This window comes from Epinephelus moara, chromosome 11 (assembly GCF_006386435.1).
Source record: "Epinephelus moara isolate mb chromosome 11, YSFRI_EMoa_1.0, whole genome shotgun sequence".
Classification (NCBI taxonomy): Eukaryota; Metazoa; Chordata; class Actinopteri; order Perciformes; family Serranidae; genus Epinephelus; species Epinephelus moara.
In genome coordinates this window covers 15181114-15207381 of record NC_065516.1, presented here as the reverse complement: position 1 = coordinate 15207381, position 26268 = coordinate 15181114, and the positions used below count along the sequence as shown (strand labels likewise).

Genomic DNA, 26268 nt, shown 5'->3' with positions numbered 1-26268 from the left:
AACTAATTATTTCAGCAATATTTAAAACTCCAAATCAGAAAAAAAGTCTAAAAGTTTTCACTTATTTCTGGTTTCTGATGCTGCTGTTTTATGTGTATTTATTTATTATTTTTATTTTACCCAAGGAACATTTGCTTCTAAGAAATACAAAACAGGCCTGAATGTGATGTGCAATAATCACTGTGAAATTCTGCAAGTGTATGAATGAAAAACTTGTTTATTTGGTCTGAAAAATGACTGACTGGGTCTCTTTTTTTAATTCAGTTGCAATTTGAGAAAGTTAAAAAAAACTTTAATTATCCTTTTGTTTCTACTTCAGGCTACCATTTCTGTTTCAAAATGTAACTATAAATCGTAGCAAATCCTGGGAAATGTTTTCCCCCCTTTCCCTCACTCAAATTTAGCACTGCCTTGTCCCTTTTGTGACGGGGACAGAGAGGGAAGGAGACAATTAAAAATGAATGAATGAGTTCTTTCCTTTCACACACGGAAAAGAAAAAAGACGGGAGAGAGAAGCGCAGGTAACCGGACACTGGGAGCTCCGGAGAGAGGGAGAGCTATGTTTTATTAACACACACACATTCTCACACACAGCTCTATCTGAGCCCCCGGCAGTCTAGGGTAAACAACAGGTCCCTGTCAGGTGTGTGTGATGAGGAAGAGTTACCTGTGTTGGGTATGTGTGTGAGAGTGAGGGTCCCGTCCTCTGTTCTGCTGTCGGCCGTATCAGTGTTTGAGTCTTCTCCTGCACCGTCTCGCTCCTCCAGCCATTGCCGGTGATTCTGTACCGCTCTGCCTCACGGCTCGGAGGCGTCCTGCTGGACACGTACTACGGTGAAATGGCTGGGTACAAGAAGGTGAGGCTGGGTGACCGGCCAGAGTCAGGTTTGCTCCGTGTGAGCGTGATTTCACAGGCATGCAGCAGCAGACGACAAATGTAGGGAGTGTTTTCCAGCCTGTCTTAAAGTCTTCATCTCACGCGGGATTGTCACTGACCAGCATGGTGTTCAATTAATAACCTGTTAACAGATATTTGATCCTGAGAGAGCTGAAGATCGTTGAAGATATGATCACTCTTGTGACTTTTTAGTATTAATTGGTTGTTTTTCTGTTTCTGTGCAACTTTTCTGAGTAAAACATGTGGGGTGATAACATGAACGAGATTTCTCTTTTGTGTGTTGAGTGATTTTAAATAAACCGGTAAGCATGGAGTCTGTTTTCTGTTGAAGTGCAAAATGCTCCTAGAAATTTCCACCACTAAACCAGTTTGGGTGTATCAGCTGTTAAAACACAAAATGCCTTGGCTATTGAGTTAAATATTTGGCACGTGTTGAAAGTGCATGTCATTTTGTGGGGACAGTATGAATGTTCCCTCTGTATCTCACCTACACCTGCATGTGCCTCCAGGTGTTTGTGGAGCTGAATGAGCTGACTATGGACAAGAACCAGGAGATGCAGTGGAAGGAGACGGCTCGATGGATCAAGTTTGAGGAGGATGTGGAGGAGGAGACCGACCGCTGGGGGAAACCTCACGTGGCCTCGCTGTCTTTCCGCAGTTTGCTGGAGCTCCGAAAGACCATCTCGCACGGTAAGAGATGGAGTTAATTGTGGCTGCTTTTTAAGCCTAAAAGTCAGCAGTGCAGTTCACAGATCACTGAGCTCGGTATGTGTGTGTCCACAGGCGCAGTGCTGCTGGACCTGGACCAGAAGACCCTGCCTGGCATCGCCCACCAGGTGGTGGAGCAGATGATTATTTCTGACCAGATCAAAGCTGAGGACCGAGCCAATGTCCTGAGGGCCCTGCTGCTGAAACACAGGTGACCATCAGCACCAGACTGCATCAAACAGCCAGTGATTTCCCTCTAAGAGGCTCTTAAGTAACCCATTAAGGGGATTCCAGCCTTAGTGATAGATTTATTTATTTCCTCCAAGGATATGGCAGGAGGAAAGTTTAATCAAAATATTACTTCTATCTCGTCATTTGCTCTTTCAGTTTGTAAACAGTGTTTTGGAACATAAATTGTTTAGTCACTGTAATGTCAGAGTACAGGCTGGAAAGTTATTTTGAAACGGCAAATATCTTGGCACTTGGTAATAAATTAACAACTCTCTTCACAAACACACTTAGTACTGGTAACTAACCTTTGAGTCAGGACCTCTCTGTGGATGTCCAAAGTTAAAGAGACAGTGTGTAAGATTTAGGGGGATTTAGTGGCATCTTGTGGTGAGGATTGCAGATTGCAACAAACTCAAACTTCTCCAGGTTAGAATTCCCTCAGTGTCCTTTGTTCAGGAGGTTTCCTTTTCTTTTTGATAACTTAAGATCCAAACGTACAGGAGGTCTTTACCTGGAGCTGAAATCCTCCCAGAGGCCTCCTCCTCTCCAAAACAAATGGACCCTCTGATATAAATTAGTAAAAGCAATTTATCTGGACCTTGGGACCTACTCACTTTTTTAGGCCTCTCTCAATCTGAGAGGGAATCTCTTTTGCTCAGCTCAGCACTAAGGCTATAATCTGTGATGAGGTCACAAGTGGACATTTATCCATTTTAAGGGTTAAACAGCCAAACCACAGCTGTATATGATGGTGTGATTGTACTATTGGATTGTACTAGCTTTAAGAGTATTTTTGCCTTTAGTTCAGTTTCAGTTGAGACACAGTTAGGAAATATTGATAGAAAGAGATGGGGATGACATGCAATAAAAGTCCTGGATTCAAACCACAGACAGTGAGGTTTGTGTGGTACATGTCTTGGTAATGCATCCTTACAGTATGCATTTTGATCAGAAGACTGCTGTACACTTATAGACTGAATGAAAGAAGTGGACGTAGCCTCTGGGTCTGAGAAGTGAAGCCTATGTGGAATAGCCTTAAACTTGCATTCTTTATAATGGCCAGCAGGGGGTGTCTCCACTGGTTGCAAAAAGAGGTCACATTGTATAGAAGTCTATAAGGAAAAGGGCCCTGCTTCCCACAAGATTTATTACCTCAATAAACATTTTCCTAATGCGTTTATGGTTTTAATAGCTAGTTTCAAGTTTTCTGCAATACTGTATGATGTTCATTTTGTAAATTACGGTCCCATTTTGATTAAATTGGTAAGTTGCTATTACAGCGACCTGTCAATCAGGATGGAGGCGTATCCTCCCCAGCTCCACCCTCTCATCCAAATATGGGGTTCTTTTCATTATGCCAACATGGCTCCTTGCTTCTCCAATTATGTCTCTTCCTCACGTCTGAGCTCCTTTCAGTGAGGATGTGAGAGATGCGAGGAAGTAATGTGAGGATGGAGGAACTGAAGCTGCTAAATGAGCAATCTTCGGTTCCATAGCGTCAGTCTTAGCAATGTCAGTTACTGTGCCACATGTGGCGGTGTGCATTTTTACATCACGCCACTTGATAAAAGACTTCTGTGTTGGATACACTTATGTTTCCTTGCTCTAAGCCCCTCTAGGACCCTCCTCTCTCCTCACTTATTGTCTTCTTGATGTGCATTTAAAGGATTTGAAGATCCTTCCTAATGGCAGAGGGGGAATTCCAGAGAGAATGGGGGGTAACATAAGTTAGCATAAGAAAAGGAAAGTCACTTTTGGCCTAAAAAACAAGATAGCAAAGGCCAAAAGGCCAAACTCGAAGCTTCATAGTGGTAGTCCACAAACCCGTGAATGTCACAACAGCTGTTACGTCCCCTTTATGAATACACTGGTAATTATGAGGATAAACACTAATTAAACTGACCTTTCTCTCACTGCTGCACACTTCCTGCTACTAGGTGGCTTCATGCCTGGTCACTGCCTCTCTTCCTCATGCTCACCCTCTCGTTTCCTCTCCCTGCCTCCCCTAGTCACCCGAGCGATGAGAAAGAGCACAGTAGCCCTTTCCCCAGGAACATCTCTGCAGCCAGTCTGGGCAGCCTGATTACACATCACCACAGTGCCAATCACACCCATCAGCCAGAACCGTCAGTGACCGACCCGCTCATGGGCACCATCCACACTACGGGGGACACAGAAACGCGCATCGACGTAGAGAAGAATGAGTTACAGGTGAGTCTGAAGTGATTTCAAAAGTTACAAGTATTCTTCATTATCCTGATTTAACTCATTGTGTTGCTTTACATTTGCAGCAGAAGGAGCCGACATTGGTGCCCGGTATGCAACGGTCCAAATCCAAACACGAGCTGAAGCTGCTGGAGAAGATTCCTGAAAATGCTGAGGCCACTGTTGTCCTTGTGGGTGAGTTATCTCCTTCTGAAGCCTTGAAAACCACACACACTTAACTTAGAATCAGTTGTGTTGTGAACTGTCTGTATGATGACTCTCTCATGTTCCACCATCTTCCAGGCAGTGTGGACTTCCTGGAGCAGCCCACCATGGCGTTTGTGCGACTGCAGGAGGCAGTGCTGCTGGAGTCTGTCCTTGAGGTCCCTGTGCCGGTCAGGTTTCTCTTCGTCCTGCTGGGACCCCCTACCACCAGCATGGACTATCACCAGATAGGACGCTCCATCTCCACACTCATGTCTGACAAGGTGAGTGAGGTGTCGATAGAAAACCCAAACCACATTTTAGTTACATAAAAGTTTACCCACATAAATGAGACACACCTTGTTGCTGAGAATGAAGCCAAATATGTATTTTTTTCCCCTCGGAAATGATCATATCTAGATGACTAATGCGAACAACAATTCTTGAAATCGGCCCAGTATTGACCAACAGTGCTGTAGCCAAGAAACAGGCTGCAATGTAATCACTTGGAGCATGTTCGCACCATTAATTAACATCCACTTAGAGTGCTTGTTTAGCTAGCAACAAGCTCCAAATATTCCAAGTGTCTGACAACATTATGGAAAGGATCCCTATAGAGATAGACCTTCTTTTTTTTTAAAAAAGTATAAGATCCTTTTTGTTTAACCAGAAACAGCTCTGAAATCTCCAACACCAAATCCACCAGACTCCATTTAAATAAACAGTTATTTTAGCATGTATAGAGTTAGCATATTTTCATACCTAAGTAGGGGAATTAAGTGTTTATTTCTTCCAAACCAGAGTTGATGATTGTTGGAACAGTAGAAAAACAAACGAATACGGCTTTTCTTAGTTTTATTTTGTGTCTGTCAATTTTAATGAAGAGTGTTCTGGTTAAAGAAAGATGATCTTACTCTTAAACAAAATGTCTGTCTCTGTAGGGAACCTTTTAATAATGTTGTCACACACTTTGAACCATAATTGTTAATAATAATTAAATGTGTTCCCTTTGATCATTTATAATGACAATATCTCATATGAAGTCAACAAATGCAACCAGTAGTTTAATGACAGCATATCCTCTAAGAACCAGTCTGATCATTAGCAAAAGACCTATATATGACATATGTCTTATGTTTGATTTAACCCAGATGCATTAGAGGAATCACACAATACACTTCCACATAATTCAGTATATTTTCCCGTAAAGACTTAATCACAGAGCATTCCAATGAAACATGAAGGGGAGTAATGTCTTACACCTTCAACACCGACCGTCCTCAGTTATTCATGGAAATTCACTTACTCGTCTCTTGGGGCTATTAAATGTCAATTTATTGGCCAGTTTGTGACCAGAATGGAAAGGACAAAGAAATAAAATGGATTGTTGCCCCATAAACCAGCAGACAGACCTGCAAACCAGAGATAAACAACTAGAAGAGAAATAAAGAGTCGTGTTTTATTTGTTAAATTTGTTTATATCTGAATCGCCATGCAGCAATTCCATGAGGCAGCTTACCTAGCGGACGACAGGCAGGATCTACTGAACGCCATTAACAGCTTCCTGGACTGCAGCATCGTGCTGCCGCCATCAGAGATGGGAGGCGATGAGCTGCTGCGCTCTGTTGCTCGCTTTCAGAGGGAGATGCTGCGCAAGAGGGAGGAGCAGGGGGTCAAACTGGCCAAAGAGCCTAAAAGCCTTGAAGAAAAAGGTAATACATCAAATATCTGTTGTTGTTATGTGACTTCCTGGTATTGTAATTAACAACCTGCTCTTTTCTGTTGCACAGAGGCACTCCTCACACCCTTGAAAAAGTCAGACGATCCTTTAGAGCGCACAGGACGCCCCTTTGGCGGGCTGATACGAGACGTGCGGCGCCGTTACCCAAAGTACGTCAGTGACTTCAAGGACGCCCTGAACAGTCAGTGCATGGCTGCTGTTATCTTTATCTACTTTGCTGCTCTCTCTCCAGCCATAACATTTGGAGGACTACTGGGTGAGTCACACGCGGGAAAGCAGGAGTCGAGTTACTGTCAATTCACAGTTTATCATCTCATATGTCAAACCCCCTTCACGTTTTGTCTCACTGGTTCACTTGATGATCTTTTGACGAACCTTTAAGCCTTGCTGGTGTTCATTACAGTGTTAATTTGTGTTCTGTTGCCAGGTGAGAAGACGGAGGGTCTGATTGGTGTTTCTGAGCTGATTGTGTCGACGGCAGTGCAGGGTGTGGTCTTCTGTTTGCTCGGAGCGCAGCCACTACTTGTTGTGGGCTTCTCTGGACCTCTGCTGGTCTTTGAAGAAGCCTTTTATTCTGTAAGTTAATGAATAGTAAATCAGCTGACGAGTGTCTTTGGGCGATTACAACATCCTGCAGTCTAAAAATTTAGTAAATCATTACTTTCAGTGCTCAAAGTTATATGAATGTTCTTTCAAAGTCCATGAAAATCTTTGGCACTGTTAAGAGTTAACACAATAGTCATTTGGGACACAAGATCATGCCTGCCATACACCAGAGGCATTTAAGATACTCTAAAAGACTAAAACCTGACACCCCTGCACATCTAAAGACAATGTGACTAGGGATCTTGCAGCATCACTATTTGCAGATTCCTTTTGAGATTATTTCCCATTCTGCTCCTGGAGGAAAAGATTACGCCGAACTCCCTTAAAGAGATATGACATATTAACAATAACTTATGTGTCCATGAAGACACACAACTGTAGAACACAAGATCAAAGGCGTCATATATCAACAGCATTCTTGTTAATCAGCATCAATTTAATCTATAAAAATAAACCATCTATATACACACTTTACATTTAGGATTTTGTCCTCCTGACTTTGGAAATTTGTCTGCAATGGTAAAATTGCTTGAAAAGTCATTTGGTTTAAGGAGGGCATTATTTGCACCTCTAAAGCTTATCGGCATTTTAAATTGTTTGTTTTATCCATACAAAAACTGTTGTATAAAAAAACAAGTTGCGGTTACGGGAGTTTTTTGCCATTTCTTGTCTGGGAGCCGTAACTTCCTGTCTTTTCATCATAGTGAGGTTGCCAGGGAACCTGTGGAGACTCCAGGAAAAAGAGGTCCAGCACATAACCCCATTAAAATTTGTCGTTTTTACTGGAGGGTGGATTTTCTCACCTTGGGACAGAGCCAGGCTCGCACTTTCCACCTATTTCCAGTCTTAATGCTAAGCTAAGCTAACCAGCTGCTGGCTGTAGCTTTATAATTACAGACATGAGTGGTACTGTTAAAAGCAAATTAGCAGATTTCCCAAAATGTTGAACTGTTCCTTTAAACACTCAGAAACTCAGCTTATACAGTTTGTGTAAATGTGTTTTGATCATATTTGTTTTGATTCCAACATAAGCAAACAACCCCACACAACTGTTACTGAAATTTCAGACACCTACTTCAGACAACTAATCTGAGTACACACAACAAATCATACAGAAATCTCCAATTTACTTTGGTAGAGCATTGTGCATTCAAGTAGGACCTCATCACTCATAAGAAGCTTTTTGAAAAGTGTGTTTTCAGGGTCCTTAAAGCTTTTACAGCTGCTGTGAACATGTTCCAGTGTATGAATAGAGTGTCTTGGCTCTGTGTCCTCACAGTTCTGCAAAGCAAACGACATGGAGTACCTGACAGGCCGAGTCTGGATTGGGTTTTGGCTCATCATCATTGTGATTGTCACGGTGGCCTTCGAGGGAAGCTTCCTGGTCCGCTTTGTCTCCCGCTTCACCCAGGAGATCTTCTCCTTCCTCATCTCCCTGATCTTCATCTGCGAGACCTTCATCAAGCTCGGCAGGGTACACCTGAGACTTGAAATAACAACTCCTGATTACAAAAAGTTTTTGTTGGCATGCTGCGTGTTCATGTACCCGACACTAAACTGAACTGACTAATCTTTGGATGATAGTCAAACCTCGGGGTCGAAATTAGTATGTTTTTCTAACAAGTGCACCTGAAATCTTTTGTGATGGATTGGCCTTGAAAGTAAATAGATTAAGAGTTTAACTATTATCCAGGCTTATGATTTTGGAAGGTTTGCTATTGTTAGATTTTTATGCCACACACTTGAAAGACATTTGGCTCTGGGATAATCTAATTTTCCAGAGGTTGTGGTGCTTAAAAGGGTGATAAATGATAATCCCCAGTAGGTGTGCAGGTGTGCGTACATATTTGTGTGTGTATTGTGTTGTGAAATATCTTGCATTAATTTGAACCCTCTGTGTCGTCGGGCAGATTTTCAAGGAGCACCCACTGAAACGTTGCTCCCTCAACAACGCCACAGAAGGGGACACCTCGACAGAAAATATCACCCTGGTGCTGAGCAACAGCACGGAGCCGGTGACGGTGGCAGTGCGAGGGCAGCCCAACACTGCGCTGCTCTCTCTGGTTCTCATGGCTGGAACGTTTTTCATCGCCTTCTACCTACGCAAGTTCAAGAACAGTGCGTTCTTCCCCGGAAGGGTGAGGAACTAAATTCACTTTCAGTCCTGCAACATGAAGCCCTGTATATATTAACCCACATATTTAATTAACCCTCCTTGAACCCCCACCATCATATATCAAGGATACATGTATGTTTTGAATCCCAAGAGTCAAAGTACATCCTCCTTTGTAATGAACTGTGAGAAAAATTGAGACCAAAGCTCACTTGAGCCACTAAAACAGGCAATCTGAAATGCTCTAGTTCAGAAACACTCAAAGTCCATAGTAGCTGTTACGGAGCTTTTGGTCTTATCACAAGATTTTCCTTTGCAGATAGAGTTTGCCCAGTTGTTATAGAATTGTAAATTGTCAAATTTCCATTTTTATGACCACTTCAAAGGAACAGTTAGACATTTTTTTGTTAATTTAATATATAAAAAAAATTAAAATAAGATATAAGGTGTTCAATTCAATTATGTAGAACTTTATTTATCCCGAAGGAAATTCTTGTGCCAGAGAATGCTTCAAATTACAGAACAACCAGTAGGTTCCCCGGGTCAGGGTCACTTGAAAATACAAGATGATAAGTGTTTCCAAGGAGCAAAAGCAAAAGCAGTGCGTAATAGAGTAACAACAGGAGTAAGATAAGTACAAGAGGGACTAAAAATTAACTAAATTGGTGGAAGTTTGAGAGGTGCTAGCTGTTTCCATCTGCTCCCAGTCTTTGTGCTAAGCTAAGCTAACAGGCTGCTAACTGTAGCTTCAAATTTAACAGAGACACATGAGAGTGGTTTTATACTTTCAAGAATTTAAAACTTGTTGTCAATGTTGGCTGAAAAGTTGAAATTGGAAGCATTAATTGACAAAACAATCACCTGAAGGTCCATTTATTTATCAATCTGGATATTTCACTAAATGGATCATGTGGTTAGATAGTTTTTTAACTACTGTTTTTAACCCTCCTGCTATGTTGCAGTTTTTTTATTCTGAGCATTTTTTAGTCTAAAATACTGGCCACCCTCTCATTTGCTCCCAGATATTCCTTTATTTTCCTCATTTAAGGTGATGGGCATATGTTGTGTACCTAATTGTAAACAACAATGATTTTTGCAGATCAGTATAACCCACAGGAATTCATGTACCCAAACAGTTGCAAGATATAAGAAAATATAGGATTATTAAAAGTTTAAAATCCCTAAATTACTATAAATGACATTCATAGAATTATTGTCAACATGTCACAGTTTATAAAGAATTAAATGTTTATCTAATAATATTTATATTTCTTCTTTCTGAATTCTTTGGCAAGCCGTAATAGAATTTTAATAGAAGTTTGTAAGTGTATTTAAACAGTGTGGATCAAATTGACCCATGACGTATGTAAAGAATAAACTTTCAATCATTAAATTCAAATCTTTTAGATATTCTTGGATATGATATGTGAAGCTGCCAGTGCTGCTCAAACCATCACATCTTGTGTGTTCAGTTGCGCAGAGTTATTGGAGATTTTGGCGTCCCGATTGCCATCCTCATCATGGTGCTGGTGGATAACAGTATAAACGACACGTACACACAGGTAAGACTCAAATACTACCACTAAATCTTACGTCGAAGTTTGACTTTTGGCTGCTAAATATTCACAACACAGACATTCATCATTTTGCTGTAACACCCATTTATGTCATCGTCCAGAAACTGAGCGTCCCTCGAGGTTTCTCTGTGACGAGTCCCGACAAACGCGGCTGGATCATCAGTCCTCTGGGTACTGATGGTCAGTTCCCCATCTGGATGATGTTCGCCTGCTGTCTGCCCGCTCTGCTGGTCTTCATCCTCATCTTCATGGAGACTCAGATCACCACGTGAGTTGCAAGTCACATCCCGCAGGAGTATCATCAGATTTACTCCACGTTAAGACATAGTCACATTTTAAGAGTCAGTGTGTTTTGAGTTAAATTAACTGATGTCTATTGTACAACCTGAAACTGAGAACCTGAAATGTAGCAATTTTTTAGACTTGATAACTTAATTATAGTAGTTGTAACAATAAACTTTATTTGTACAGCACCTTTCATATTAAGAATGCCAGCCTCAGGAAAACAATCCAGACATGAGTTAAAATATTGAAATACATTTTAAAAGTGGATGCTTGCATGCTCATTCAGTCAGTAAAAAGATGTCTGATATAAACACATAGACAACCTTAACCTTACTTGTCAAACGGCCGTGAATAACAAGCTGCTTATCAAATTTAACTTTACTTAAAATTGATTTATTCTTATCCGAGCCCTGTTGTTTACGTCTGCGTTCCTCCCCTGACTTCCTGCAGCCTGATAGTGAGTAAGAAGGAGCGGATGCTGGTGAAGGGTTCTGGTTTCCATCTGGACCTGCTGCTGATCGTGGTGCTGGGTGGCAGCTCGGCTCTGTTCGGCCTGCCGTGGATGGCCGCCGCGACCGTTCGTTCGGTGACCCACGTCAACGCCCTCACTGTCATGAGCAAGGCCGTCGCCCCCGGTGACAAGCCTCGCATCCAGGAGGTGAAGGAGCAGAGGGTCACCGGGCTGCTTGTGGCCATCATGGTCGGTGAGTGTCGGACAGTGAAATCTCATCACTGCTTTTTTTTTTTTTTTTTTTTTTTTTTTCCAGTTGTTGAAGTCAAAATCCATTGGAAAAAAAAAAGAATATATAACATTTAATTTCCTATTTCCTCCCCTAGGTATGTCCATAGTGATCGGTGACCTGCTGCGTCAGATCCCCCTGGCGGTGCTGTTTGGTATCTTTCTCTACATGGGTGTGATGTCACTTAATGGCATCCAGCTAACAGAGCGGATGATGCTGCTGCTCATGCCGCCAAAGTATCACCCTGACCACACCTACGTACGCAAGGTAAGAGGAGGGCCGAGAAGACGCATGTTTTTACATGAAGTAAAGGAGGTTTGAGGAGTGAGAAACAATAACTGTATCAAATAATCACACTAGTTGCCTCTCCTGTGTCTCACTCTTGATATCAAATGGAGCAGAAATGCCAAAAAAATAATCACACGAGCTTCTTAGAGCATTCTTCTAGTCATACAGTTAATTATGAAATATAAAAAGGTTGCGGGAGCTCTTTCCAGCAACAGCCATCAATCATTTTCATGATTTTTATAATTCTATCTCTGAGGGATGAAACACATTATGTTAAAGTATCTTGGAGTTCATGCACACCAGGAAATCTTATGGTGTCATGAAGTGTTAATCTTCATGATTGTTTTGGTCTCACACGTGTGCTGATGAGAGTTTTTATAAATCATCTTTCTTTCATTCAGGTCCGTACGCTGCGCATGCATCTGTTCACCTGCATCCAGGTGCTGTGTTTGGCTGTGCTGTGGGCTGTCATGTCGACACAGGCGTCGCTGGCTTTCCCCTTCGTCCTCCTCCTCACCATCCCTGTCAAGATGTACCTGCTGCGCCGCATCTTCAACGCCAGAGAGATGGCATGCGTAAGTTGACCACAGGAGGGCGCAATATCCCTCTTTATACACTTGGACGACATCAGCTGCAACTTCAGGTCCAATTTTAAATGGCTCTTTTGTCTTTCAAAATGTACTATGTGATTAACATAATGTTGGTTAATCTAGTAAGATCATTTTGCATTTTGATGGTCCTATAGTTTGTAGACATGCACCAAGTAGGAACTATGCAGGTGGAATTTATGTGTTTTCATAAACAGACAGTAAAAGCAAACAAACAGTTACCTAACACCAGATATTTCCTGTGAGGTAATAGACATGGCCACAGCAAAGAAGCATAAAGTCAAGAGTGAGGGCTGTCTCTTTCAGGAGCAGGAGTTGTGTTTGTCTGAGTTGTATGTGATTATTTTTTTAATAACCGATATGATGCAAGAGGCAGTTGTCCCCCAGGTATTTACATATTATCTTATCTGGCCCCTTTTCAAGAGAGTTTGGACACCCCTGATCAAGAGTGTCTGAAGCACATGGAAATAGCAAGGACAAAGGTCACATAAAGTGTCTGTAGCAGTTTTATTTATTTGTTTTCTTATTTACTCATTTGTTTCTATATCTGTTTAATTTTGTTGTAAATTGTGCTTGTTTTGCTGCAGTTTAGTTATATTTATTTATTTATTGTTATCTTTATATATAATTCCACCTTTTCTCTTCAAGCTGTGACATCACTGGTTTTGACAATGAAGTTACTAAAGGGCAATATTCACCAAAAACTTTAAAAAACTGACACATTTCCAATGCAACTACTATGATTTAGAAAATGACAAAGAAAAGGAGCTTTCCTCAAAGGCATTCTGGGAAATACAGGATATTTCTTTAGTAGAGTTAATATTAAAAGTTAAATTAAAATTGAAGACAAACCACACACCACCAAGAAATACAATATATTCATGCCTGATAATGATAGTAACTTTTGCTTTAAAGGAACACTTCACCCACAAAATGATAATTTGTTCATCAGTTACTCACCCCGTGTCATGTTGAATTTGTGAAGACATTTTTTTCTTTCTCACACGCCTCCACGGTGAACTATGGAAACAAAAATAGAGAAAGTTCTTGATGAGTTGAAGTCAATGGGGGCCACGTTTAACAACAGCAAAACTATATCTATAACTATATTGTTTGTATATATATATATATATTGTGTAGTGTCTTGTAAGCCCATGTGGGCTGGGCACTTTAATGTGCATGACACTTAAATAAACAAAATCAATCAATCAAAATCAAAACATCTGTTGACAAACTCTTGAGGCCACTGTGCTATTTCCAGCCTCGCTGCCCCCGGAATTAAATGCATTAGTTCCCCATCTGCTCTCTGCTCGTACATACCAGCTCCTGTAGCAGCTCGACTCCTCTTTTCACTACTGATGCGTGCAGAGAACATTGCTGTCTCGTGTGAAAAAGAATGGATGAGAAGAGACTTGTTGTCGAGGTTGATAAAAATCCCGAGCTAAACAACCCACAATCCCGTCATTATAAAGACCATGGCTAAAAAGATATTGCCTGGTGAGTCATTGGCTCTTCAAGGGATTTTAAGCGAATGCATAAGTGGAGGAAGTACAGCTCTTTCTGTAAAAGTAGTAATGACTTTGCGTAGTCGTCTGTTGTTGCACCGTGGCAGCGCCGGTGTGTAATCTTGCTGTTATTACACGCGACCCCCTATGACTTCAATTCATCAAGAATTTTTCCGTTTTGGATCTCTTTGTTCACTGTGGAGGCATGTGAGAAAAATAAATTTTAATTGAAATGCAAGTAACTGATAAAATTTGCTGAATCCTTAATGCACGTTCCAAATACTAACCCCTGATGTCTCCCTCTTCCAGCTGGATGCAGACGACGCAGAGCCGACGTTTGACGAGCGCGAGTGTCACGACGAGTACTCGGAGATGCACATGCCTGTGTAACCTGCGGCAAGCCCTCGTATCACCACTTAACTCCTCTTAGTGGACACCAAAATCTGTCAGTCACTCTACCAACCAATGAGATCCGGAGTCCTTCAAACTTGAAACACTCACAATTTGATGCCACACCACTGTGCACCCTCTTTATCACCGAGACATGAACGTACAGTACGTTGGAGGTCTGGTCGGTTGTTACTTTGGTCAACTTTAACTATTTAAGTAGCTTTTTATCAGATTGTTTTCTGGTTGCTCTGATTCACATTGAATATGTGGAGGAAACATGGGATACATTCTTTTATATTAACACGCTGAGTTATCGCTATATAAGTTTGTCGCTTTTTTTCATGTTTTAAGCTCACCAAGCGCCTTATGAAGGAATTAAAAAGTTATATTGAGAGGTGCTTTTTTTTCCTCATTCTGTCTTATTTTAGACAGCCGATCACTTTACCCGCCTCCCGAAGCTCGTAGCACTTTTTTTAAGACACCAAATCTGAACGATGACTGTATTTTATGTGATCATTTTATCATCCTAGCGTCCCTGAAATGTCAGTGTTGCCTTAGTTTGCTTTTTAAATGACTATCTGTGATTGATTTCTAGCCTTTCCTTCTTTAACCGTACGTTGTTTTTTTTTTTGTACTCATATGCAGCAGTTTAGCTGACAGTCGGTCTTTTATGTCAAACTATGGCCCTGCAGTGAGTGAAGATCACGACCAGAGGCAGATCTCGCAAAAATAGTACATGAAATTTACTCGTTACACTATCATCATGTTTCTGATCATAACACATGTTTAGTGTGAAATTAACACAGTGGCATAATGAATATACTCTAAATGTCTCCACGCACATCTTTAGGGCACTAATGTATTAATGTAGAGTTTGTTTCACGTGGTGTGTTTATGGGAATCACTAATTTATTGGTTTTCTTTGTCCAAGTGCCAAATGCCTCGTGTAAATAGTTTTCTTGATCAGAACAATAAGCTGCAGTAATACATCTCACATCTCCTGATCATGTTTCTTTAAGGAGCCTAAATTAACAAAATTTCTTAGTATAACATTCCTTGTTTTATCATCATTTTGCTTTTTTTTCTGGCATCAATTAATAGTTTAAACATTTCATTCACACTTGTGAGCTTGGTCGACCAAATTTCCACATAAGCTGTGTAGACAATCTCAATATTCATACTGAGAGGGAAGGCTTTTAAAAATATATATATGTATTTGTTTTTGTTTTATGTCATGTTGTATCAGTGTGACATGGATTGGTTGAAGCTTTGACTGTGTCAAATAACTTAAATTCTTAGTCCTTTGTTACTCGTGTGTGTTTCGGAAACTACTTGTCCGTCTGAACTGTCCCATCTCAGCCTGACTGTCGCTGTGATCTTGTGCCTGTTTGGTGTCACAAAGGCGCACAAAATCTCAAGTGCCTGTGGGACCACGAAAGTGATCAGCAAAGTGTTTGTAAGGATGACACACATGTTACAATAGTTTGCACTTTTGAGACGCTCATAAATCAAACATCTCTCCATTATTTATCTGTTGCAATATGAGGCATTATTGCTGTTTTTGAAGATTTATTTGTCACAGAACCTTTTTTTTTAAATGTAAACACACTTTTGGCTGCGTCCCGCTTGTGGACAATGAAGGGGATTTTAATGAGAAGTAGGCAGTGTCGGTTTTATGTTTGCTTACTGTGCCTGTGGATGGAGTGAAGTCTGTGTATGCCAAAGTATCTGTCAAAGTCGCAAAATGCTGATACGATACGTTGTTCCATTTCAAAAGCAATAAAAGTCAGAGAGGCTTTTGCTGATGTTCCCTTGTACATTAATGGATGAAATATTGATGACGAATAAAAGTTATTTTCTATTTATCCTGGCTGTTGTTCTGTCGGGTTTTCTTTTTTCTCTTCAACAATTCTGCAACACTTAGAAAACAACCACAGAAACGCACTGTAAGCTGCACGAGTTACATAAGTAAGGACAGTAAAAAGTGATGGACGTGCCCAGGCTAGACCTCTGTTCTATTGTAACTTGTGTTATGACTTGAAGCGTGCCTTTATTTGTGTGTGTGGTGTGTGCCTGGGTTAGAGAGGCAGGAGGCGGATGGGGGGGGGGGGGGGGTTGGGCAACAGGAGTAGCCTAAAGCAAACAGGTGCAAAGCTTCCAAACTGATGTACTGACTTGCCCAAGATTTTTTGGGAAGACTGGTCATTTGCCAAAAGAAAGATAAGTGCTTGTTTTGTTGTCAAATTGGTGTGAATGCTGTATTTTTCCAATGTTTTTTTGATTGGTATTATAACCACAACCGCTCTGACAGCCCATCTTCATCAGCTTGACGTCACACTAAAACATCAACTTGACAAAAGAATAAAACATCAACTTCACAACACACTAAAATATCAACTTTACGACACACTAAAACATCAACTTGACAAAAGAATAAAACATCAAATTGACAACAAACAAAAACATCAAAATGACAACACACTACAACAGCAATATGACCGAAGAATAAAACATCAACTTGATAAAAAGAATAAAACATCAACTTTACAACACTTAAACATTAACTTGACAAAGGAATAAAACATCAAATTGACAACAAACAAAAACATCAAATTGACAACAAACAAAAACATCAAAATGACATGACGGAAAAATAAAACATGAACTTTACGTCACACAAAAACATCAACTTGACAAAAGAATAAAAAATCAACTTTATGACACACTAAAACATCAACTTGACAAAGGAATAAAACATCAAAATGACAATACTTAAACATTAACTTGACTAAAGAGTCAAACATCAACTTGATAAAAAGAATAAAACATCAAATTGACAACAAACAAAAACATCAAAGTAACATCACACTAAAACATCAATATGACGGAAAAATAAGAAAAAAGATAATAACACGCACATCCCAAATAAATATTGAAAGGGTGCTGGATCATAAACTTCTAACATGTATCAAAAAAGGAAAAAAATGATCCGCACACCGATAGAGCTCCCATTAATCCATTTAATTTTCTGTCAAGTGACGTTTCGAGGAAAAATAAAACATCAACTTTACGTCACACAAAAACATGAACTTGACAAAAGAATAAAACATCAAAATGACATCACACTAAAACATCAACTTTACAAAGGAATAAAACATCAAAGTGACAACAAACAAAAACATCAAAATGACATCACACTAAAACATCAATATGACGGAAAAATAAAACACCAACTTCACAACACACTAAAACATCAACTTGACAGGAGAATAAAACATCAAACTGACATCCAACTAAAACATCAAAATGACATCATACTAAAACATCAATATGACGGAGGAATAAAACATCAACTTGACAAAAGAATAAAACATCAAATTGACATCACACTAAAACATGAATATGACGGAGGAATAAAACATAAACTTGACAACACACAAAAACATCAAAATGACAACACACAAAAACATCAACTTGACAACACTAAAACATTAATATGACAAAAGAGTCAAGCATCAACTTGACAAAAAGAATAAAACATCAACTTTACAACACACTTAAATATTAACTTGACAAAAGAATAAAACATCAACTTGATAAAAGAGTAAAACATCAACTTTAGACTTCAGTTTAGTTTAGCTGAAAGAATAAAACTTACACATCGCAGTTGGATTAAACACCTGTCTGAATACAAAGGAGTACTATGTTTTAGACTCTGTTGTCAAAAATAGCAGAACACCCAAAATCTTTATAAACACTCCAGGCTTTCCCCTCAGGTTATATAAATCTTTCATTTGGAATACATAACATCAATTCATTAGTTAATCTTTCAGATATAAGTTGTCTTTCATCTTTCCATTGCGTGGCTGTACATTAGTTGGCTGTGAGAAAGGCAGTACTAATAAGTTTAAGTTTGTTTTTGTTGACTTTTATCACAGATGTGTTGCCCTATAGGGTTTGAGAATGCTATCTTTATTTTCTTTTGTTTGGTCATTTTGCATATGTTTTCTCAGTTGCAGCACACTGAGCTCTCAGCCCACCGTACTGACACTCTCAAATGTTAAAAGTTTAAAATCTGCTGTGAATCAACATAATCAAGAACAGACACTGGAATAAAAGAGGTAATGCTCTGTGTCTCCAGTCTGCTGTCTCCCAGGAAAAAGAGGGCTGGATGTTCTTTCCTGTTCAGGCAAACAACACAGAGTGGGTGGGCCGTTTCACACTCCCCTGTGCCCATTGTTACCGACACAGAGAGAAAGATGGCTGCGTTATTCCTGCTGCTTTTCAGCGCTGGAGCCTTGTTCGTCTCCTCTAATGCACAGGAAGCTTACAACCAACTTCCTGAAACCTACAGGAAAGGAGTGGATCTGGCCCTGGAGAAGCTCAGTGCTCATGCAGCAATCCAGCACCATTTTCTCTTCTTCAGAAGTGTTGCAAAGTCAGAGATCGAGGTACAGTATGTCTGCTTTTCAGGGTCAGAGTTTATCTTGTGTGTGTCATTACTGAGTAATTTCCTGTGAGTAAAATTCTCAAGAGAAGCTCTAATCTTCAGGGAATGTGGGGATTTTATCAGAGGACACCCCTGGAGGTGGTTGAGTTACTCAGCACTAACCCTTCTCTTTCTCTTTCTCTTCAGTCTGGTTTTGATGTGAGTTACATCTACCACCACTTCTACCTGAAAGCCACCAAGTGTCAGAAAGCAACGGTTGACTCCACAGGGTGTCAGTTCAGAAACGACAGAGTGAGTTGTGTCTGATTTACTGCACTCAGAAATGTGGGATTCGAGAGCGACTGCCTGTTCTAACTTGCCAGTGCTTTTTTGTTTGTGTGCGTTCATGCAGCCGCTGATAGACTGCGCCGTCTGTTACAAAACATTTGGAGGAGAAATTGAGCAGGAGCCCAAACCGTATGTTCACTGCATCCACAAACCGACCCTGACAGAGGTTAGTCCGGTCACTTGAAGGTCACTTTGACCTTTATTAATGACACGCTGCAAAAGATAAACTTAAAGAATATCTTCTTCAGATTGTTTCTGACCCTTTTCCATTTATCTTCACCTCTGTTCTGAACGGCAGGAGATGAAGACAGCCAGAGTGAATCACTGCAACACACTGGGTTACAGCAGTGGATCCCTAACTCTTCTGGCATCAACAGGAGCAAAGTGAATAATTGGATGACTCATTTAGGATCTGTTGTGACACCTTTCAGGGTTTCTGTGTGCTTTTTTAAGCTATCTTTATTTTTTTATACTAATAATTGCTTGCTACACTGTCGTACATATGCACAACCTCATAAGCTTTCTTTCTGTAGTATTTTGTTTTACTTTTGAGGGAGATTTTGGTGTCATATCTTCAGCAGTTTAGTGTTCACCTCTATGCATATATGTTAGAATGCTGACTTTGTTTAAAACTGTCAATAAAGTTTAATTTGTGAACAATCAAAATGTTTTTTTCAGTGTGTACACTATTAGTAGAATGGGCCACTTTGACCAAATTTGAATCAAAGTGTATTAAGGGATGAAGCTGGCAATAATCTATATTGTTCCTATTGTTACCAAATCCTGTAGAAAGACCAGAACCAACAATGACTACGTTTACATGTGTAGCACCCCTACTGCAAGACTTGCAGTGGGTCTGCAGAGTCACGATTTGACACCCAGTAATGTAAGGGCAAAAGACAACACAATGCTAAAAAGGGTTAAAACACAATTTTATTATTTACATATATATTAAAATCAGAGTTAATGTAATGCTTGGGGGGATGGTCAGTTCTTTGGTTCCAAAGGGGCTGGGGAATGTGTGTTTTACTCCCTGAGGGGGAGGAGGCGAGCAGGCCGCACGCTGGTTGCTCCTGTAGTTGTCCTTCATTGTCACATGTAACCGTTACTTAATGGCTGACTTCAGACTGCTGCCACACACTATGCCAGCCGGCATCACTCTTTGGCCTTTATTTTAAAAGCACACAGAGAATGAGAGAGAGCAGTGAAGCACCTGAATCACACCTGTCCTCAATCAGTAACTGCCCCACAGCCATTGACTCACAGCAAGAGACGTCCTTCCACCAACACACTCACAGACAACACCACTGCACACACAACCCACACCCAATCAGTGCCACTAGACTACAGGTAAGCTGAAGGTGCTGATACAGTCTACCCTGTTACACATGCCTCTTCACAGTCGGCTCTGTGCGCTGTCATGGATACGTTGTACAAACACCAACTATCCAACATTTGTAAAGGCTGGGGTAGAGAGCACAACATGATTTTGCCAAGTGGGACATGCTCCTGGATCAACATCCCACATCGCGTTCCAGAACCAACATTGCAATCAACCAATCACAACCCTATGACATCATCGGTGTGCTGCTGCTGTGCTTCTCTAAAAATTCCTTTGTGCTTCTTCGGAGCTTACTTGTTCGCATTGCATACCTACTTAGAAAGCTAGCTTGCTAATATGCTCATCTAGTGGCAGGTTTACTCATTAGCATCACCAACCTAGTTAGCAAGCTAATGCGCTAACCCTGCAGTAGCCTACAAGATTTTTGTTCAGTGTTACTGAGGATTTTGTTTAGTTGTAGAAGAAGAAGAAGAAGAACAAAAGAATTCCGAAACAAGCACAGGAGTAGCACACTGATGATGTCAGAGGGTTGTGATTGGTTGAATGCAATGTTGGTTCAGGATGTCATGCGGGGTAGAGATGCTCAAAAGAAACATTTCTGATCGGAAGGAGAAACACACCTACTTTTATAAAAGACTTGGATATCAAAAGGTTTTTGGATATGTGCAAATATTGCAAAGTTGACCTTTTCAAGAAGACGCTTGATTAAAGGAATGAAAGAGCGAGGCTGTGTTTACACGTTCAAACAAGTTCATCACCAGTGGAAAAAAAGGTCCTATTTTGATGCGAAGAAGCAAAATGGCACAAGCAGCCTCACCCATTCCACTTTTTTATTTTTTGACGTGATAAACAACATGTTAGGGCACGTAAATGGGAATATGCATGGTTGCACGTACATGGGAATATTCTTGGAATACCAGAACAACATGTCTGTACAACCGCCGAATGTTTAACACACATGTAGTCCACCCCGCCCCAAAAGTGTGGATTGAAAAAAAAATAAATGGTATATATATGTATGTAAAAAACAAGTAAATTAAGAAAAATGAAAATATGAGGGGAAGGAAGATTACAAATTAAAGGTTGAGGATTGTATTAGTGTGACACAATACACTTCAGTATAAGTGGAATATTCATTTTCATTGGCCCTGTGAACAGCTTGGTATAAATTGCACTTTAACAAGGGGGGTGCAGTTTGGTCATTTTGCTAACAAGAGGAATGGCACCCCCCCTTGTCCCCCCTTTAAATCGCCTACTGCTGTGACCCTTCAGAGGGGCGCGACCTCTAGACTGGGAACTAATCGTAAACTACTGAATTGTGTACCAAGTAGGTCAAACTAGATCCAGATCAACAGGCTGCAACAGTAGAAAAGAAATTAAGATGAGAACTCTGATTGTGTGTGACTCAGAGATGGTGATGAGTCAGTCTACTCACTGCTCAGTCAGTTTCATTTTAGAATAAACAGCTTCATTTACCACCCTGTTTGTGTATTCAAAGAAAACCCTACATTTCTTCTACGTGACCTGCTTTCCTGTTATTGCAACAACAGGGGAGCCACTGGAGCAGAGCCAAAACAGTTCATTCACCCACTGATCACCACTGACCTTTAGATTTTGTCCTGGAGCCAAAGCTTTTCATGCCATGTTGGGCATGTTTCCAGAACTTGGATTACTAATCCATCTTCAAGGATGTGAGTGTAATTCCACTTTTGGCAAGTAGTATCTTTTGCGTAAACTCCCCACTGTGCACCCCGGGGTGTTACGGGAACTTGGAGATAAAAAGCAGAAGCAGCAGGCCTGCTGATGGCCAGCATGTTTCGTTTTGTGTGTTACTCATACAGCCATAATAGGACTTGTTTTGCCTCTGAGTATTGATCCCGCGGAGAGAGGAGGGAGCTCACCCCTCTGAGCCGAGTTTTTCTCTTCACACACTCAGAGGAAGATGGCTGCTGGGTTGCTGTTGCTGGTTTGTGCTGGAGCTGTTCTGTGCTCCGCTGAGGCCCAGGATTCCTATGATGGGCTTCCTAATTATTACAAGAAGGGAGTGGATTTGGCGTTAGAGCAACTCAACACCCATGCTGGGGTGCACCACCATTTTCGCTTCTTGAGAAGCCTGGAGAAGTCAGATATTGAGGTAAACCTTGAGACTGTGATTGTGTTATCAGTTCTTTAAGAATTAATGTGGATACCTCTGTTTATTAAAGTTCATATGTTAGAACATTTATATCAGCTTCCTTGAACATTAATGAGGAGTGATAACATCGCAAATGTTCTCCTGAAAAGTCCTCAGGAGGGAATGAAAATATAGAATTATTTTTAAACAGCCAAAAGTTTAATTATAATCTTAATAAGTGAGGAAAATGAGCGAAGTTCTGTTTCAGGTTTGCCCTGGTTTCAGTGCCCTTTCTTTCTTTCTTTGGCACTCTCTGCCCTCAGGGAATTCTGGTTCATACTTGTTTGCACAACTGCTTCAAGTCAAGTGATCTGTGACTCTTCAAACTGCGACATGTTTTCAGCAGGCGTTTGGTTTTGACAAAAGATAAGGCGTGTCTTTGCAGGAATGTTGGATTCAAGTATAGATTATAGGAAAAGGTATTAACATTCCCACCATCCATCCAAGTTGATACGTCGAGTTCAATAGCGTGATTTGGCAGCGTTCGTGGACTTTTTTTTATGATTTCAGTTGTTGAAATATGAGACACCTGAAAATCAGCAATACTCAGCTCCCACAAGATTGTCAGTTATTAAGTAGTTAAGAAAAATATGACGTGATATCCAAAGTTTAAACTGTCAAGAACTGAAACCGGGCACCATGACGCTCTGCTGCTGTCTGGTACCTTGGATCTAAACAACAGGGAGAGGCACTTCAAGTATTCATTACACAGAAATCTGGTGACTTGCTGTCAATAAGATGCCCATCATTCTTATTTTTTTTTTTTAGAAAGTATTTTTCATCCGAGGCTTTGACGGTGGACCAAAGAGTCATGAGAGTTGTTGACTTCTAAGAAAATATTTGTTGCTTTATCTTTTAAAGCTAAACCATACAAAGCCTATGAAGTGAACCTAGAATAGGGATTTCACATCTATTGGATAATGGATGAATAGATTTATTATGGCCAACTGTACAGTGAGAAACCTGCTATATCACAGCCTCTAGCAGAGCAGTCCAACATTTAAGTTCACAGTAAGACAACACAAACAATTACTGCGTGGATTGCCGTGAAATTTGATACAGCCATTGGTTATCCTCTGAGGATGAATCCTAATATCTTTGGTGATCATCACTTGGTTCAGTAAATGCCTTACAGTGACATAGCAACAACGCTAGTAGTCATTATGACAGGAATTAGAGGTACACTCTGCATAACTTTCCTGGCCAAAATGTGTCTCAGTTTTTATGGTAATGAATTTTGTGGTTCATATGACGCAAAGCACAAATGATTTCACCCCCTTTTTATGTTTTAACCTGATACGACTTAAAGGTCCAGTGTGTAGGATTTAGGGGCGTCTATTGGCACCTGAACTTAAGAATCATTGTGTTTTTGTTTCCTTAGAATGAGCTTTTAATATCTACATACAGAGTGGGTCCTCTTCCACTGAGTCCACCATGTTTCTACGGTAGCCTTGAACAGACAAACCAAACACTGGCTCGAGATAGGGCCATTCGCATTTTTGTATTTTTGCATTTTCGCATCTGTGCATCGGCCACTGTAGTTCTCCTACACAGATAGCACACAGAAAATGTTTCAGTTCTGCAGCCTCACCACTAGATGCTACTAAATGCTACACACTGGACCTTTGAGAATATTTAGATTAGACCTTTCTTGGTGCAGATTAAAAACTGTAGCTGGTAACTTTTAAAAAAAAATAAGGGTTTTTTTGTTTTCATGAGACTGTATATCCTGACAGTAGTACATGAGACAGATAATTATGTTCTTCTTCTTCCTCGTTGTGCCTCTGATGACATTTGCAAGAATCCACTGTGCATGAACAAAAATGACCAATGACCAGCTGTCAATCACTGCTCATGATCTGCGGTCAAACTAGGCGACGCTGATCAAATATGAATCAAGATGCTGTTACTGCATTGTCTATGTCTTGCCTCAGATGTTTTCAGAAACACATTTTTTTATTTATTTAGAAATGATTTAACTGGGAAAAAGCCTCATTCAGATTAATCTCCTTTACAAGAGAGTCCTGGCCACCATATTAAAAACAGTCTATGAAAATTTTCTCATTTTACAGCTAAACAGTACACTAAAATATGTCTCTGAAAAGATTTGCAGCTTGTATAAAAATGACCCTCTGCTCTCTTGCAGTCTGGATTCGGTGTGAGATACCTCTACCACCACTTCCACCTGAAACCCACCAGGTGTGCCAAAGGGACGGCTCATTTAGACCCTCAGACATGCCCCTTCAGGAATGACAGGGTGAGTGAATTTCAAAAGGAGAGACATTTATTTCAAATCTATGTACAGCGTTGTCATGCTTTCTTAAAATGTTTTTAATGACTTCACAGCCACTTATGGACTGCGCAGTTTGCTACAAAACAGCAGGAGATGAGATAGAGACCCCTCCCAGTCCTTACGTGCACTGTATCCAGAAACCGAGACTCACGCAGGTATTGTTCATGTCCTGTGTTGTTGTTGGCTGTCTGGGGTTTCTGTGTAAAACACTGGAGCTTTTCAGCTTTTAGCTTTTTGAGATATACAAAATAAAGCCCCATATGAGTTTTTTTATAAGAAATGAAATCTTTTCAGTCCCAATACTGATACAATGCCGGGCTTTGGGTATCGGCCAATAACAAGTTCTGATCCGATATCACTGTTGTAAGTTTGAAATACCTCCAAACAGCGATTACGTCTGATCTTAGCTCCCTAAGCTATGTGGTCTACGTCTAAGTGATACCAATGCCAATAGAGCACTTCATTTTTTCTACTTAATTTGATACCTGTCACATGAACTGAAGAAGCTGCATAAAATGCCACCATCACTCCATCTTATCCAAATGATTTTTAAAATGTTAAAATAATTATCGAATAACTGTACAAACAGCTCCATCAAATACACCATGCTTGACTTCACCACACCACAGACTGTATGACTGTAGCCACTGCGGCAGCGGGCCAGTCACACTTTGCATTAAATCAAAGAACACCTACAATGATTGATAACCGATCCATCTATATGGCTCAGTGTCAGCCTGATATCCAATACTTCACCAATACAATCACTTATGGATTGGTGCATCCTATTTAAAGCACATCATACAACTTATCATTCTCTCACCAAATGTTTGTGGCTATCGTGTCTGAGCTTGTTTCCAGCTTCATGTACTCTTAAAAAAGTTGTATAAAACCTTTTGTAGCTCTACAGGGGGTCTGAGAAATTGCCTTAAGTGATTTCCCTTGAATCAGCATCGGTTGTTTCAGAGGACTACAAGTTCTAACACAAAAAAATCTGTGTGTGGAGTTGCAGAAAAGACCAGACCCGTGTAGCTTGCTCACCATCTCTGCTTGATGCCACTGACTCAAGTCTACATTAGCCGCTACTAGCACAACCAAGCACAACACACCTGAAACTTAGACTGAACTGGCAGCACTTGAGTTGCATTGTGGGTAATGTGGGCACCATGCTTGGACAAGGAAGAAGGATGTGAGGAATAAAGAAGACGATATCTCTGGTTATGCTGCATCTTTTTTTCTTTTTTAAGGAATATGTCTTTGTTACTTTAGAATGAGCCATTTGTATCTACATAGGGAGCGGGTCCTCGTCTACGGAGCTGCCATGTTGCACCGCCATGTTTCTACAGTAGCCTAGAATGGACAAACCAAACACTGACTCTAGGTAGAGCCATTCACGTTTTCGTGTTGGCCACCGTTGTTGAAGCCGCTCTGTAACAAGTGACATCAGAAAAACAGATTTTTTTCACCATGAGACAGTTTTATTCAGTGTTTTTACCGGTTTAACTCACCTAGTGTGTTTGTTTTGGCGAGAAAGGGACCTCTGTGGATAATTCGGCTCCTCATAAAAATGTTCTGAACAATAAA

At 40.5% G+C, this 26268-nt stretch overlaps 1 protein-coding gene across 2 annotated transcripts in view; it reads left to right on the top strand.

The window, feature by feature from the left end:
- slc4a2b (solute carrier family 4 member 2b) overlaps positions 1-15969 on the top strand; it is a 46090-nt gene extending 30121 nt beyond the window's left edge. The window contains exons 8-24 of one of the 2 annotated variants that reach the window (XM_050056129.1): positions 768-857; positions 1408-1588; positions 1682-1817; positions 3847-4048; positions 4129-4237; positions 4346-4530; positions 5745-5958; positions 6037-6243; positions 6415-6563; positions 7873-8067; positions 8504-8731; positions 10179-10268; positions 10385-10551; positions 11019-11272; positions 11406-11575; positions 11998-12171; positions 14019-15969. In XM_050056129.1, the coding sequence (XP_049912086.1) occupies positions 768-857; positions 1408-1588; positions 1682-1817; positions 3847-4048; positions 4129-4237; positions 4346-4530; positions 5745-5958; positions 6037-6243; positions 6415-6563; positions 7873-8067; positions 8504-8731; positions 10179-10268; positions 10385-10551; positions 11019-11272; positions 11406-11575; positions 11998-12171; positions 14019-14099 (2832 nt within the window). In that variant the 3' untranslated portion in view covers positions 14100-15969. The remainder of the gene's footprint in view (positions 1-767; positions 858-1407; positions 1589-1681; positions 1818-3846; positions 4049-4128; positions 4238-4345; positions 4531-5744; positions 5959-6036; positions 6244-6414; positions 6564-7872; positions 8068-8503; positions 8732-10178; positions 10269-10384; positions 10552-11018; positions 11273-11405; positions 11576-11997; positions 12172-14018) is intronic. The other variant, XM_050056127.1, reaches the window with a different exon arrangement.
- Positions 15970-26268: the final 10299 nt, after the last annotated feature.